Raw genomic sequence first — 17,563 nt, 5'->3', positions numbered from 1 at the left:
AATATGAGTTTCTCTTCTAATTTCAAATTTTACCTTGCAGTTTCCTTAGCAATAAAAAAAATCCTTAGAAGCATAATTTGTGTGTTTGCTACAACCATGGGAATCCTCCAGTTTTTTCATAGCATTAACCACGTATTTTGGATTGGGGGGGGGTTGTTTTGGGGTTTTGTTTTTTTTTGCTTACTGCTTGTCAGACACTTACCCTTCAGTTTATTTTTCTTCTCTGGGGAGTTGTGTCTGTGACTGCCTTTGGCATCTCTGCTTCAGTCTGATAGTCTGGTTGCTGGTTTCCCATTAGCTCTCTTGTGCAAGTAACATATCAAGAAATGTCTTCTGTTGCATTACCATTTACTCATTCCTGTTGTACCCTTTTTAGAAATCCATTGATATTACCCTAGTTAAAATTCTGATCGAGATCATACAGGCTTCAGTGAAAATCTGAGTATCTTAAAACATTGCATAAACAACTGTTTCCTCATAGGTGGTTCTACATTTTGTGGTATTGCATCACTGTGTTTGATGGGTAAACTGGAGGAAGTTTTTTCAGAAAAAGAACTGAACAGGATAAGAAGGTGGTGTATAATGAGACAACAGAATGGCTACAATGGACGACCCAACAAACCTGTAGATACCTGCTATTCCTTTTGGGTGGGAGCAACTTTGAAGGTAGTGTGCAGAAAACCTACAGGATAGTTACTGACTTGTTTTGATTTCTTTAACCATCTTGTTTTACTTGGAAAAATTACATATTTGGCACAAGTACAAGAATATGCAAAGATCACTATAAAAGGTTTTTATCTTAAAAAAATGCAGGATAAGGAGGTTTAACAGATTAGTGCTATATTGCACTACTTATCTATGTAAATAGACATTATATTTTAATATTTAAAAATATACTCAAGTTTAGTATATTACTGTAACATTCTAACTCCTTTTCAGCTCTTGAACATATTCCAATATACAAATTTTGAGAGAAACCGCAATTACATCCTGTCAACTCAAGATCGTCTTGTTGGTGGATTTGCCAAATGGCCAGATAGCCATCCAGGTAAATTTACTTCTCAAAATTATGGTGAGTGTCTTTTAAGCTACAAATATATTCCAGCAGTCAAATATCTGAGAGGTGTAAGAGAGGTTTTTTTTCCCCAGTCTCCTTCAAATAATGGAAAAAACCCCAAACCTTAAAATATGAGATTTTCATGATTTAGAGGGAAAGGGATATAGTTTTTCCTTGTTAAGCATCAGAGCAAGTGAGCTGCTGTCATTTAGGCTATCACCAAAACAGTATCACTGTCTGTTTAGAGCTGGACAAGCTTTTCCATATGTGTTTAACCATTCTAATTAAAAATCATACTGTGCAGTGGATTTCTTTGTAAAGGGTCTGAGTAAAATATTTCAGAATGTTTATTTCCTTAAGAAATGAGTCCTTTGAGCTTATTCAGAAATCTTTGATGTATTTAAAAATACTCAACTCAGTTTAGATGATAGTTACATATTATGATTTACAGATTGTAATTACACATAGAAATTATACATAGTATATCTGAAATAGTTATTGGTTGCATTTTGGAAGTGGAAACTGATAATTTGAAAAGATGCTAGAATTCAAAAGAGATACTGTAAAGATATGAAAACAAACTTTGTTCCAGTAGTAATGTTCAGTGGCATTTTGTACAGAGAAGATAAACAGTCCATAAACTCACCAAACAAGATAAAAACATAGTTATAATAAAGGAGGAGACTGTTCAGAATCTGCACAGAGATATTTCAGCATGGCATCATTTCATTTTGAAGAACAGTTGACAATTTGTCAGAGTGGACTCACACTGATAATATAGTGCTCATGACATGCTTCCCCCCCCGAAAACCAGTTTAGGATTCCTGATGACTAGCTATATTTGGTGTACATTATGTAGACCAATCAGTATCACTTTGAGGAAATATTTGTTTGTCTTGATGAGCTGTGTACTTAGGAGGTTAGGAAGAAAAACAGCATGTTTAAAACCCCAGTCATGTAAAAAGTTCCTCAACCTGTCTTTTAAGATAGTTTGATATAAGATTTGAGGAAGGCAAGACTACTAATAAAGCTGTTTGCTTTGATTTGTATGGTGTTCCTGTCCGTACACTACTGTTTCCTATAAAGCAAGCTTTTCCTGTCTCTCAAACTTTCTTTTGAGAGTAAGCTACTTTTTAACTTGAATGCTCTGGCTGGCCACAGAAATGGAACAAGAAGATTGAACTAGAGTACTAAGGATTAACTAGATTGCTGCTTTATGAATGTACAGAAGTTTTGCTGGTATGTCAGTTTTTTTCTAGCTCTGACAATTTATAGAATATGTCTTATAAGATTGCATATCTTCTGGGAAAAACTTGTTTGGTGTTTCCTTTGGTACTGTTGAATTTTAATGGTGTAGGATTTTTACAGAAAAAACAAATCAGTTTATACTTTTGTGATAGGTGGGTTTATTGCAGTGTTCTTTCCTCAGGCAGATGGTGACATAATTCTGTGTTCATGTTTTGAAGAAAAGTAGTAAAAAAGTTAATGCAGTTTTAATCTGAAGAATGACTGTAAATGCAGCATAATTTTATTTTTTTTATGGATCTGTAGTTTCAATGCCATATATACACAGCTGAGCTTCCTACAAGATCAGTCTACTATCTGAAAGCCAAGCTGTCTTTTTGAATGCAATAAAGATTTCCCACTTTATTAATGTGAAGTGTCTGTGCAGCTCCATTTTTTTCAGAAGCCTACTGATGGTTAAATGTACACAGTCCTCTTGACTTTCATGTAAATGCAAAATGTGAAGATAATGAGACTGGTATGGGTCATGTCACAAATGAGTTAATAGTTCTGTTGAGGTTGAATAAAGACAGAAATGATTCATTCTCTTTGAAGCATTTAGCTTTTGTAAAGCTGAGACTAGTGGCCTCAGTTTGGTTTTGTTGCAAAACATGTGTGACAGAATATGCCAGGGAAAGGTTGCAAAATAAGCATATGCAATTTTTTCATAGGTGCTTTCTAAAATAGATTCAGTATTTGAACTTCTGTAGCTCCTACTTTATGCAAAAAGCTCTGTTTAAATATTACATGGACTACCAAAATTGCAAGTAACTTTTCACAACTGATGATTCAGGAAAATATTATTTTGTAGTCCTGATGTTCCCATGGTAACAGATGTTAATACGTTGTTGGTTTTAGAGGTAGCAGTGTTTCTTGATTTAAAATAGTGTTTGGACCAGTGTGCTTGTTGAGCAGTGATCTTAGAAAACTATTTCTTGCCTTTGAAAATCAATCTGAAAAGTCAAAAGTCTTTTAAATGCTAGTAATCCTCTGAAACCATGAGCATACCAAAGTGAATCGCAAAAAGACTATTGTTTAGTTTTTAGTAGTCTCTACAGATAAGCATCCACATAGGGTTGTCAAACGCAGAAAAGGCTATCAGAAGTTTCCTGATAAAAAGCAGTTAGATCTGCTATCTTATGTTAATGATACTTATTACAAATATTAAACCCACAAACATTAGGGTTCTACAGAGCTGGGGATTTTGTTAGAACACATACCTAAGTAAGTAATTAATTAATTTTTTTCTAGATTTTAGCATAAATCATGATAAGATTTAAATAAATTTAAATAGATTTCTCTTAAACTACTAGATGTACTGCTAATGCATCTCACTTGATATCTTTAAATGATATACAATACAAAAGAATTGGAAACGTGAATTACAGGTGACGCAAAAGAAAGATTAAAATATCTAACATGATAAAAAGAGAAGGAGAGGATGAAAATGAGTGTGCACATTTACTAAATGTAAAACACTGAAGTGAGATTTGCACTAGTAGAAGTATAAATCCACCCTATATTTTTGTTTGTTTTTAAGACAGCTGCTCCGTAGTTGTGAGATTGTGTACTGCCATGTATTTGTGAGTTGCTCATGAAACAAAACATTTGGACCTATGTTTTTCAGCCTTGAAAAGCCTTGCACTTTTTATAGCTTTAGAGAGGAGTGCACAGGCTGCATAGGTGTGTTATGGCTACAATGGAGTTGTGTATTAAGTTGTTATGGATTTGCACAAGTGTAGAACTTTGTGGTTCAACTCACCAAATATCCCTATATAGGTAATTAGGTTTGTATATGGAGTTTAGTGAGTATCAATACAGCTTTCCACAGGAGTTAATATACTATATTTCCTGAAGTTGAGCTTTCCTTGCCTGACATACTTTCTGCAAGGTCTAATAGGGACTATATCTACCAAATGTGCTTTTGTCTGCATGTTAATGGTGATAAGCAGAAGCCATCTTTCAGAGAAGGCATCTGGCTAGCAAGACTCTAGCCATATAACTTCTTGTAATATCATTTTAGTCAGATATGAAATTAGTGATACCTCCAAAAGATTACCAAGTGTTGAGAATTTGGAAGGGACACATTAAGGTCACATCCTCTTTCCATCTTTAGGCTGTGATTTCTTGGGTGGATAATCCAACCTAATGGGTTATTGTTGCCCAGAGAGGGCAGGCTCACTCCTCTTCCTCCCAGCTTCCTTAAGTACAGCTGCACGTCCTTTCCCCTTTTTGCACTAGATTTGGTGTATATTGAACACTTCTGCAAACCAGTTTAATTCACTAAAATGTCAGAAAGCTGTCCAATTTTTCCTGCTCGGGTTAGTTTTCTTCCATGTTTTCTGAATTACTTTAAGTCATGGAGGGTGTTGAGCAAGCTCTAGTGCTGGTATAAGATAGGCAGCAGGAGAGCTGTGGGATGGGGAAATAAGAGCATCTCATCTCTGCTGATCAAGCTACTTCATGAATTCATATCCTTAGGGTATTTTCTCTGGAAGGGGGGAGATTAAGGAAAGTAATGTTTTTTTTCATACTTCTAAATCTTGCTGTTTGGCTACTGGTGCTAATTTTGGTGTTTCAATAGTCAGCTGTCCACTAAGTAGCCAGCTATCCACCTGACCTTTCATTTGCAAAAAAAATTCCTTCACATTGTGTGTGTGGGAAGATTTACTCTGTTGAAGGAAATGTATTTACAGCTCCTCAAATGATTTTGCTGTTTGGCCTGGGAATTCAGAAGAAATTAAGTAGTGGGCAAGAATTGTTATAAAATAAAACAGACTCTAGTCTTGGAGATTGCACACCATCATTTCATGCTGGAGGGTTTGGGCAGAAATTCTTCTCTTGTTTCAAATCTTAAGTTTAAAATGTAGCATCTGTTTGTTTTCCTTGGTTGTAATTATTCAGGGGTTTTGGAATCCAGGAACAGATGGCTGTTACAGCCTGACAGAAACAATATTCTTTTTCATTTTCTGTCCTGCTTTCAGATGCTTTACATGCCTACTTTGGGATTTGTGGCTTGTCGTTAATTGGAGAAACTGGTATTTGCAAAGTTCATCCTGCCCTGAATATAAGCACAAGAACCTCAGAGCACCTTCACCATCTCCATCAGATCTGGAAAACAAGGACTCTAAACAGTGTTCAGACAACACGCACATCTCTACATGAATGATTTAGACTTGATTTTAGTTCTGATAGCATAATTGTATCCCAAGTTTAAAAGCCATGTATAACCAGTGTGCTCTTTTAAGTGCTTAAGTCATACAATCAGATCTGTGTTGCTGGCATCATTTTGATAGGTAATTGCCTCCAGACAGTTATTCTGCACCGAGGGAAAAGGAAATATTTTGGATATATAGAAGTTTGTCACCACAGATGGTAAAGAGATCTTCAAATGGCTTTACTTCTAAGAAATACCTTGAGGCAATTGAATTTAATTTTTATTTTTTATTTTTAAAATTTGTGCATACTGTGTCAAAATATATAATGGGAAAGTATTTTCAAAATCTGTTTACATATCATACAGTATAGCACAGAACCTTGAAGTTCTTTATTACATTAATGACTGACATTTTGGGGGAAAGAATCTCCCATATTAAGTCTCAGTTAAAAGTTACCTTTTATCATCTATTTTCAGATTCCATAAACTTTGTTTTTTTTTTAAGTAGATACAAATAAAATTATTTTATTTAATATACTGGACTTTTAAAGTTGTGTGGCCTTACTAAATGTATTTCATAATTCTACTGATTAGCTTCTATACAGATGCAGTGAATCATTAGCCAGACACAGTGTTTTGGACTGAAATATTCTCTTCATGGGATATTAATGAGAGTGCAGTGTATTGATGTATAGCATTAAGAGATATTCAGCACAGAATAGCTGTGTGTGAGAGAAGCATTAGAACCTCATGAGGTTCAACAAGGCCAAGTGCAAGGTCCTGCACCTGGGTCAGGGCAATCCCCAGTATCAATGCAGACTGGCTGGTGAATTGATTGACAGCAGCCCTGCGGAGAAGGACTTGGGGATACTGGTGGATGAAAGATTGGACATGAGCCGGCAATGTGCACTTGCAGCCCAGAAAGCCAACTGTATCCTGGGCTGCATCAAAAGAAGTGTGGCCAGCAGGTCAAGGGAGGTGATTCTCCCCCTCCGCTCTGGTGAGACCCCACCTGTAGTGCTGCATCCAGCTCTGGAGTCCTCAATACAAGAAAGACATGGACCTGTTGGAGTGGGTCCAGAGGAGGGCCACGAAAACAATCAGAGGGCTGGAATACTTCTCCTATGAAGAAAGCCTGAGAGAGTTGGGATTGTTCAGCTTGGAGAAGAGAAGGCTCCGGGGAGACCTTATTGCAGCCTTTCAATATATAAAGGGGGCTTATAAGAAAGATGGAAAAAGACTTTTTACCAGGGACTGTAGCAATAGGACAAGGGGTAATGGTTTTAAACTAAAAGAGGGTAGATTCAGACTAGATATAAGGAAGAATTTTTTTATGATGAGGGGTGGTGGAACACTGAAACAGGTTGCCCAGACAGGTTGTGGATGTCCCATCCCTGGAAACATTCAAGGTCAGGTTGGATGGGGGTCTGAGCAACCTGATCTAGTAGAAGATGTCCCCGCTCATTGCCAGGGGTTTGGACTAGATGACCTTTAAAGCTCCCTTCCAACCCAAACCATTCTATGAGTCTATGAAGCCCCCTGCGCTGCTTGGGGTTGGGCAGGGGGAGGAGGTAGAGGAGTTGGGAATTAAGGAGCAAAGTTGAGCCAGTGAAGAAGGGGAGTGCGGGTGTGTGGGTCAGCACAGGCAGGATGCAGGAACAACCACAAAACCACGGATAAAATGCAAAGAGTAAATTTATTCTTGTTGCCTTGCCAACTGGGGGATCCCCGAAGCAGCACTCAGGTAGAGGCACACAAGTGGGAATGCAGGCACCGCAGAGCTCAGTCCATGCTAGAGAATCACCAAACCTGCTGTTTTCGCCTGTTTCTTAGGGATTCGCATAGGTGTAGTTTTCCACTGTGCTTTGGGCCTTTCCCACAGCAGGGCAGAAATCTCAAGCATGTTCAGCAGGGTGCCTCTAAGTCTATCACAGGCCTATGTTATCTAAACACAGATGTTCTACTTGTCAAACACACAAGGATAAACAACAATTACAATGATATATGCATTTTTCTAGACCCCAGCTGCAAGTCACTTGAGCATGTTTACAATCCTCCTTGCCAATCTTCGGTTATTATCCCACATTCCACCCCCTTGCTCAAGGGACCACTTCTGCTGGGGCTGGCAAAGCTGGAGGTGTCCATTTGGGCTTGCGGGGTGTAGGGCAGGGTAATTTACAGAAGCATGTAATAAACACATATAGAAAAAGGAATAAACATATCTGTCCTAGTTTCAGCTGGGATAGAGTTAACTGTCTTCCTAGTAGCTGGTACGGTGCTATGTTTTGAGTTCAGTATGAGAAGAATGTTGATAACACACTGATGTTTTCAGTTGTTGCTAAGTAGTGTTTAGACTAATGTCAAGGATTTTTCAGGTTCTCATGCCCAGCCAGCGAGAAAGCTGGAGGGGCACAAGAAGTTGGCACAGGACACAGCCAGGACACCTGACCCAAAGTGGCCAACAGGGTATTCCATACCATATGACGTCCCATCTAGTATAGGAACTGGGAAGTGTGGGGGGGGAATCGTCGCTGGGGGACTAGCTGGGTGTTGGTCGGCGGGTGGTGAGCAATTGCACTGCGCATCATTTGTACATTCCAATCCTTTCATTATTGCTGTTGTCATTTTATTAGTGTTATCATTATCATTATTAGTTTCTTCTTTTCTGTTCTATTAAACTGTTCTTATCTCAACCCGTGGGTTTTGCTTCTTTTTCCCGATTTTCTCCCCCATCCCACTGGGTGGAGGGGGAGTGAGTGAGCGGCTGCGTGGTGCTTAGTTGCTGGCTGGGGTTAAACCACGACAGTCCCTTTTGGCGCCCAATGTGGGGCATGAAGGGTTGAGATAATGACAAACCTGACCAGAGCTCGTTAAAACAAATTTGTTATAAGCATTCATTATATTGGTCTAATAGTCGCTGGTCATGATGTTGATTTATGTGTCCTTAAAGTTGTTGCTCTGGTTTTTAAAGTTCTGTTATGTATCATCTCGCTTGCTGTATGTAGTCCCTCTTCTGCTGCTTATCATCCGTGGGAGGTGGATTAAGGTTTTCGCTTTGATGTATTGTATAACACTGGTTTATGGTATGATCAAGTCATCGGTTGTGGGATTATTCCGGTATTTGCACTCAGCATTGTCACCTCTATACTCCGGGAGCCATCTGTGGGAAACTATTAATAATTACACCATTTACCTTTCCTCCTTGGAAAACCAGTCTAAGGGTGGGGTACCTTTCTTCCCCTCTCCTTTCTCCTTCAGTCCAGTTACAATGGTGTTTGAGAATTTTGAAAAATTTGAATACCCTTGGGATGTTGATACCAGCACGGTCCTAGCCCTACTGCTGGGAATTAGCATGCTCCTGAATGTGGTTCAGCTCTTGTTTAAGGTTAAACAACTATTTAAGAAGATCACCCAGAGGTCTGCCCCGAGGCTGGATAATTATGAGTGGCAGGGTGTGTGGGGTAGTATGGGCAAGTACCTAGAAAAGTGGGCTCCTCCAATGTTTTGGAAATTCACCCCTGAACAAGTGCAGAATCCAGAAGAACTAGTAAAATATTTGGAAAAGGTATGCTGTCACCCCGGCAGCTCCAGAGAGATACAAATCTCTGCAACGTGCTGGGGCCTGGCCCATGCCTATCGAGCCCTGTTTGACACCACTCAGCACCCTCAAGAGGAAGAGAAGGTCTCTGGACCTAACAACAAAACGATGAGCACTGCGGTCACTCAAACCCCGGCGATGGGCGCTGCGGCCCCTCCAGCCCTGGCAACGAGCATTGCGGCCACCCAGACCTTGGTGACAGGCACTGCGACCCCTCCAGCCCCGGTGACGAGAACTGTGGCTACCCAAACCTCAGCAACAGGCACTGCAGCCCCTCCAGCCGCGGCAATGAGCACTGCTGCTACCCAAACCTTGGCGACAGACGCTACGCTTATCCAAAACCCGGCGAGCGATACTGCAACTGAACCAGCGGATCAACCTGCACCAGTATCAGTTGCCCCCGTAGAGAAAAAGAAATATACAAAAAAATCAGCTTGCTTAGCAAAGGATGAAGGTGAACCAGGGTCATCGTGGGAACAGGAGGAAGAGGCAGAACCAGAGGTAATAACCCGGTCCCTATCCTTGAGTGAGCTGCGGGATATGCGAAAAGATTTTGGCCGCCGTATAGGTGAGCATATTATCACCTGGCTTCTCCGATGCTGGGACAATGGGGCTAATAGCTTGGAATTAGAAGGTAGGGAAGCCAAGCAGCTGGGATCGCTTGCCAGGGAAGGTGGCATTGACAAGGCAATTGGAAGAGGAACACAAGCCATTAGCCTCTGGAGGCAACTCCTGTCAAGTGTGAAGGAAAGGTACCCCTTTAAGGAAGATGTTATATGTCAATCAAGCAAGTGGACAACCATGGAAAGAGTTATCCAATATCTGAGGGAATTAGCTGTGCTAGAGACGATTCATCATGACCCGGACAACCCACAATTACCCAAAGATCCAGATGAAGTCACATGCACACGACCCATGTGGCGGAAATTTGTACGAAGCGCACCATCGTCCTATGCCAACTCACTGGCACTAATGACCTGGAAAGACGAAGAGGCACCGACAGTGGATGAAGTGGCTCGCCAACTCCGTCAATATGAAGAAAATCTCTCCTCCTCCCTACAAGCCTGCATTTTGGCTGTGGAGAAGCTGTCCGAGGATTTCCAGCAATTCAAAGAGGATATGTCCTACTCCCCACCTGTAAGGACCAATGTCTCAGCTATTAGGGGTGAGCGTTCCTCTGCCCAAGAGAGAGAATATAGAAGGTACACACCGCGAGGTGCCCTGTGGTTTTACCTATGTGATCATGGAGAGGACATGAGGAAATGGGATGGAAAACCTACCTCGGTCCTAAATGCACGGGTACGTGAGCTGCGAGGAAAAACCACCACAAAAGGGGATTCTACTAGGAAAAATGCTGCTCCAGTTTCCAAACAGAGTAGAAGGGCTGATCTTATTTCTGATCCTCTTGAAGGGACTTCTGAGCCAATTTTACGAGAAGTGAATACCGGATACTCTGGCCAGAATTAGAGGGGCCCTGCCTCCAGCCAGGTGGAGGAAAGGGATAACCGGGTCTATTGGACTGTGTGGATTCGATGGCCTGGCACGTTAGACCCACAGGAGTATAAGGCTCTAGTAGACACCGGCGCACAGTGTACTCTAATGCCATCAAGTTATAAAGGGGCAGAACCCATTTGTATTTCTGGTGTGACAGGGGGATCCCAAGAGTTAACTGTATTGGAAGCTGAAGCAAGCCTAACTGGGAATGAATGGCAGAAACACCCCCTTGTGACTGGCCCAGAGGCTCCGTGTATCCTTGGCATAGACTATCTCAGGAGGGGGTATTTTAAGGACCCAAAGGGGTATCGATGGGCTTTTGGTATAGCTGCCTTGGAGACGGAGGGCACGGAACAGCTGTCTACCCTGCCTGGTCTCTCTCAAGACCCTTCGGCTGTGGGGTTGCTGAAGGTTGAAGAACAACAGGTGCCAATTGCTACCACGACGGTGCACCGGCGGCAATATGGCACCAACCGAGACTCTCTGATTCCCATCCACAAGCTGATTCGCCAACTGGAGAGCCAAGGAGTGATCAGCAAAACTCGCTCACCCTTTAATAGTCCCATATGGCCAGTGCGAAAGTCTAATGGGGAGTGGAGACTAACAGTTGACTGTTGTGGCCTGAATGAAGTTACGCCACCGCTGAGTGCTGCCGTTCCAGATATGCTAGAACTTCAATACGAACTAGAGTCAAAGGCAGCCAAGTGGTATGCCACAATTGACATTGCTAATGCATTTCTCTCAATCCTTCTGGCAGCAGAGTGTCGTCCACAATTTGCCTTTACTTGGAGGGGTGTCCAGTACACTTGGAATCAATTGCCCCAGGGGTGGAAACACAGCCTCACCATTTGCCATGGACTAATCAGGACTGCACTGGAAAAAGGTGAAGCTCCGGAACACCTGCAATATATTGATGACATCATCGTATGGGGCAACACAGCAGAAGAAGTTTTTGAGAAAGGGAAGAAAATAATCCAAATCCTTCTGAAAGCCGGTGTTGCCATAAAAGAAAGGAAGGTCAAGGGACCTGCACAGGAGATCCAGTTCTTAGGAATAAAATGGCAAGATGGGCGTCGTCAGATCCCTATGGACGTGATCAACAAAATAGCAGCTATGTCCCCACCGACTAATAAAAAGGAAACACAAGCTTTCTTAGGTGTTGTGGGTTTTTGGAGAATGCATATTCCACATTACAGTCTGATTGTAAGTCCTCTCTACCAAGTGACCCGGAAGAAGAATGATTTTAAATGGGGGCCTGAGCAACGACAAGCTTTTGAACAAATTAAGCGGGAGATTGTTCATGCAGTAGCTCTTGGGCCAGTCCGGGCAGGACAAGATGTTATAAATGTGCTCTACACTGCAGCTGGGGAGAATGGCCCTACCTGGAGCCTCTGGCAGAAAGCACCTGGGGAGACCCGAGGCCGACCCCTGGGGTTTTGGAGTCGGGGATACAGAGGATCCGAGGCTCGCTACACTCCAACTGAAAAAGAGATATTGGCAGCATATGAAGGAGTTCGAGCTGCCTCAGAAGTGGTTGGTACTGAAACACAGCTCCTCTTAGCACCCCGACTGCCAGTGCTGGGCTGGATGTTCAAAGGGAGGGTCTCCTCTACACATCATGCAACTGATGCCACGTGGAGTAAGTGGGTCGCACTGATCACACAACGGGCTCGCATAGGAAACCCCAGTCGCCCAGGAATTGTGGAAGTGATCACGGACTGGCTAGAAGGCAAAAATTTTGGAATGTCGCCAGAGGAGGAGGTGACACATGCTGCTGAGGCCCCGCTGTATAATAAACTGCCAGAAAATGAGACGCAATATACCCTGTTCACTGACGGATCCTGTTGCATTGTAGGAAGGCATGGGAGGTGGAAGGCTGCTGTATGGAGTCCTACACAACAAGTCGCAGAAACTGCTGAAGGACAAGGTGAATCGAGTCAGTTTGCAGAGGTGAAAGCCCTCCAGGTAGCGTTAGACATTGCTGAAAGAGAAAAGTGGCCAGTGCTCTATCTCTATACTGACTCATGGATGGTGGCAAATGCCCTATGGGGGTGGTTACAGCAATGGAAGAAGAGCAACTGGCAGCGCAGAGGTAAACCCATCTGGGCTGTCGCACTGTGGCAAGATATTGCGTCCCGGCTAGAGAATCTGGTTGTAAAAGTACGTCATGTAGATGCTCATGTACCCAAGAGTCGGGCCACTGAAGAACATCAAAACAACCAACAGGTGGATCAGGCTGCCAAGATTGAAGTGTCTCAGGTGGACCTGGACTGGCAACATAAGGGTGAGCTATTTATGGCTCAGTGGGCCCATGATGCTTCAGGCCATCAGGGAAGAGATGCAACATATAGATGGGCTCGTGACCAAGGGGTGGACTTGACCATGGACACTATCGCACAGATTATCCATGAATGTGAAACATGTGCTGCAATTAAGCAAGCCAAGCGACTGAAACCCCTGTCGTATGGAGGGCGATGGCTGAAATATAAACAGCGGGAGGCCTGGCAGATTGACTATATCACACTCCCACAAACTCACCAAGGCAAGCTCTATGTGCTCACAATGGTGGAAGCAACCACTGGATGGCTGGAAACATATTCTGTACCCCATGCCACCGCCCGGAACACTATCCTGGGCCTTGAAAAGCAGGTCTTGTGGCGACATGGCACCCCAGAGAGAAATGAGTCAGACAACGGGACTCATTTCCGAAACAACCTCATAGACACCTGGGCCAAAGAGCATGGCATTGAGTGGGTGTATCACATCCCCTATCATGCACCAGCCTCCAAGAAAATCGAACAATACAGTGGACTGTTAAAGACTACATTGAGAGCAATGGGGGGTGGAACTTTCAAACATTGGGATACACATTTAGCAAAAGCCACCTGGTTAGTCAACACCAGAGGATCTGCCAATCAGGGTGGCCCTGCCCAGTCAGAATTTTTACGTACTGTAGAAGGGGATAAAGTCCCTGTATTGCACATGAAGAATATGTTAGGAAAGACAGTCTGGGTTACTCCTGCCTCAGGCAAAGGTAAACACATTCGTGGGATTGCTTTTGCTCAAGGGCCTGGGTGCACTTGGTGGGTGATGCGAAAAGATGGGGAAGTCCAATGTGTGCCTCAAGGGGATTTGATTTTAGGTGAGAATAGCCAATGAATTAAACTGTATCATATTAGTTGCCATATAACCCTGCTACTGTATGTTATCATTACTATAATTGTTATATGCTATATCCATAGTACTATAGTAAGAATCACTTAGATCAAGCAAGAAAGAACTGTGATAAAACTGAGCAAAGCACAGTAGTGATGGAACCAGAACTGACTCCAGCATGCAACAATCCAACGGTGCACACCATCCTCCTGCTGCGTCCAATGTTACCCGCTTGCCATACCGCACTGAAGCCCAATTCTGCTCTACCGACTGAGAGGACTTTGCACCATCCCTCCTGCCCAGAAAGACTGGTATGACAGATGGAGCCCAGAGTCAGGAACTAAATGAACTCAATGAACATTTTATGAACATAACCCATAAACTAAAGGAATGATATCTCTGTGTATGTATACATATATATATATATATTTATCATTGTTCATATGTCTCAAAGGGATGGAAAAGGTGATGATGATTGACGAGGATGTAACTAAAGGTATGGGAACTGAGCATGACGTCAATGGTATAGAATAAGGGGTGGTCCTGGTTTCAGCTGGGATAGAGTTAACTGTCTTCCTAGTAGCTGGTGCGGTGCTATGTTTTGAGTTCAGTATGTGAAGAATGTTGATAACACTGATGTTTTCAGTTGCTGCTCAGTAGTGTTTAGACTAAAGTCAAGGATTTTTCAGCTTCTCATGCCCAGCCAGCGAGAAAGCTGGAGGGGCACAAGAAGTTGGCACAGGACACAGCCAGGGCACCTGACCCAAAGTGGCCAATGGGGTATTCCATACCATGTGACGTCCCATCTAGTATAGGAACTGGGAAGTGTGGGGGGGAATCGTCGCTGGGGGACTAGCTGGGTGTTGGTCGGCGGGTGGTGAGCAATTGCACTGCGCATCATTTGTACATTCCAATCCTTTCATTATTACTGTTGTCATTTTATTAGTGTTATCATTATCATTATTAGTTTCTTCTTTTCTGTTCTATTAAACTGTTCTTATCTCAACCCGTGGGTTTTGCTTCTTTTTCCCGATTTTCTCCCCCATCCCACTGGGTGGGGGGGAGTGAGTGAGTGGCTGCGTGGTGCTTTGTTGCTGGCTGGGGTTAAACCACGACAATATCCCTACCATAATGCTTTGAATCAGGTGTCCCACCCATCCTGTCAGGGAATTAAACCACTCAGCTAGCCAGGCACCACCAGTAGATTGTTTCATTTGATGCATTAAGTCCTGAAGATGTTGAATGTCATCCTCTATGCTGGTTGATTCATCAGTTATGTTGTAGCAACACATGCCTTCAAAATCGGAGCAGTGTTTATGGTGTCGAAGGAGGAAATAGTCCACCGGCAATTGATTTTGTAATGCTCCTTGGCATACAGCCATTACCTACTCGGAAAGAATAGCAATGAGGAACATTAATATCAAAAGCACTTAGCATAGTATAATTCTGTAATACAGCTACTGGGGTTGGCAGGCCAATGAAACATATTGTCAAAAGATCTGCAGCTGTTAATCCTCTCTCAATACAAAAGGCAGATCAGTTAGTTAAAGTACAGGCTAACAAAATCTAAGTATTTACATTTTGATCTCATGGAATTGTATCCAGGGCATGTGCCTGTAGTACAAGACTACAAAGCACGATGAGCCAGCCTGTGATAGGAGAGGAAAACAGGAGTGTCGTCTCCTTCCAATAATACATATGCCATTGCTCCAGTTCCTTCAGCTAATATCACTCTGGGTTTGATAACCTGATGTGGGGTAATTGCCCACACAGATTGGAGAGCTATGGCTTGTGCTTTTTCAGACTGAACTTCAATTTGATGTTGGGTTCGCGACACCAATAACACCATTCCAATGCTATCTCCTCTAGATAAGGCACAGGTATTTGTCAAAGATACCTGAAATACAAGAACTCGAGAATCTGATATCAACAGAGGATGTAAAATAAGAGGAGAAGTTGGGATACAGAACCATGCGTCATTCTCAGGGGTTATTATATGAATCTTCACGCCTAGACTAATAGGTTGCGGTCCTACCACGCAATCCATCAGTGTAAACAATTCCATTTCCCCTGTAGTTAATATTTTGGGAGAAATACCATCTGGAAGAATTTCAATCCTCACCATGTTTTGTACTGGAGGTGTTGTAATACGATCATAGGGTGTTTGATTATGAATATTCCGGCTGTTTAACAAAAAAACTGCTTTAGTAAGATGTGAACTCCAATGTTGTAAAGTTTTAGTACTGGTTAGCTTTTTTAATTGTTCCTTCAACATCCCATTCATTCTTTCAATCAAGCCATTAGCTTGGGGATGGTAGGCATTGTGGAATATCCAATCTATCCCTAGCCCTTGAGCCCAATCAAGGGCTCCAAGCGGAACACCACTTGGAACACCAAGTGTTCCTTGGTCACTTTGTATTTGGTGAGGAGGTCCGTATTGATGAATGAGTTGTTCTAGTGCTTCAATTGTGTTATGTTGATTAGCATACTTGGTGGGTTTAGCAAAAAACAGTCCTGACACTGTATCCACAGCAGTGAATACATATCGCCACCCCTTCAACAGGGGCAGGGGGCCCATGTAATTGACCTGCCAGGTATTTAAGGCCCACTGACCCTGTTTTCCCCATGGCCTATATAATGCCCTTAAATGTAGCTGCGTACAAGTAGTACAATTATGTGCACATGTTTTATAAATATGTAATGGCAGAGGGGTTTGATTGTGAGCAATATCCCATGTGCACACAGTATAAGCTGATCGATGTCCACAAGCTATATGCGCATTTATAGCTTGAGCATTGTTGCATTAAAGGGTAAAGGAAGTTTGGCAGAAAATAAACCCCCTTGCGCTCCAGCTTATCCTCATATGTCAGAGGGGCTGGGGGTGGCTAGGTTTAATTTCTGAGTAATGTCCAATTCAGCGCTATAAGTCTGGTCGCATTCAATATGCTGAACTATCACAATTACGGATGCACTAATAGTGTACTGCACTCTTGGCTTAGCCGCGTTCAACACATGAGAATTACCAGACTCAGGGAGTTTGGTTGCGTTAACGAACTATCACGACTAGATTAATGAGCAGCACAGTTTATTAAAGCAACAGTACAGGTTCTTTTGGATTGTCAGTGATAAATACACTGTCTGCAAAGCACGTGCAAATGATAATACAGTTGACTACAAGCACATAAAATTATGAAAGAAAAGAGCTCTTAAAGAATTCTAAGTTTCCCAGGGAAGCACTCGGTACAACCAAGTGTTTGAATCTCACCCAATAGGTATCCCTATAGGGGGAAAGAGAGGTTCAGCCCGTCGACTGATCCCAGAAGTCAGTGATGTCCTCCTGACTTGTCTATGATGGTATCTTCCCTAATAGTCTTCCTCTTTTCACCCAAGTAGCCAAATTTGGAAACCAAGATGTTAACCAAGAAAAGGTATCAGAAAATCCCCAAGATGTATCATGTCTTTGAATTTGTTGCATCGTGGCACTAACTTCCCAAATTTTTTGGACATCTGTCATTAATTCTCCTGATCGATCAGTATACATACAACAGCTGGTATTTAAGACAGTGCAAACTCCACCTTGTGAAGCCAGAATCATGTCTAAGGCCATTCGGTTTTGAATAGTCATTTTTGAAAGTTCGGTTACCTCTTTCTGGAGAGTAGAAAGACCATGTGCAGTTGAATTTGCTAATTTTTCAATTTCCCCAGAGACATTTAAGACTGCTTTCTCTAATTCACTCACTCCCAGAGATGGAATCAGCCATCTAACAAATGAATGAAATCCTGTTGGCCTTTCAATCAAGGGATTTAGTGTTCTCCG

The 17,563-nt window shown here is 42.5% G+C and overlaps 1 protein-coding gene and 1 long non-coding RNA gene across 2 annotated transcripts in view; one reads left to right on the top strand and one right to left on the bottom strand.

Moving 5' to 3' along the window:
* Positions 1–6,276, top strand: part of LOC115336570 (geranylgeranyl transferase type-1 subunit beta-like) — a 77,233-nt gene extending 70,957 nt beyond the window's left edge. The window contains 4 exon segments of the mRNA XM_041121410.1: positions 482–666; positions 940–1,048; positions 5,326–5,457; positions 5,460–6,276. Of these exon segments, the coding sequence (XP_040977344.1) occupies positions 482–666; positions 940–1,048; positions 5,326–5,457; positions 5,460–5,506 (473 nt within the window). The 3' untranslated portion in view covers positions 5,507–6,276.
* Positions 6,277–7,177: 901 nt separating this feature from the next.
* On the bottom strand, positions 7,178–15,119 carry LOC121232908. The gene is made up of 2 exons (XR_005931756.1): positions 14,874–15,119; positions 7,178–7,720 (listed from the first exon to the last, which is right to left on the bottom strand). It is a non-coding gene; the product is annotated as an uncharacterized LOC121232908 (long non-coding RNA).
* Between the last annotated feature and the right edge of the window lie 2,444 nt (positions 15,120–17,563).

Source organism: Aquila chrysaetos, assembly GCF_900496995.4.
Source record: "Aquila chrysaetos chrysaetos chromosome W unlocalized genomic scaffold, bAquChr1.4 W_unloc_1, whole genome shotgun sequence".
Lineage (NCBI taxonomy): Eukaryota > Metazoa > Chordata > Aves > Accipitriformes > Accipitridae > Aquila > Aquila chrysaetos.
This window is presented reverse-complemented; position numbering and strand designations above follow the sequence as displayed.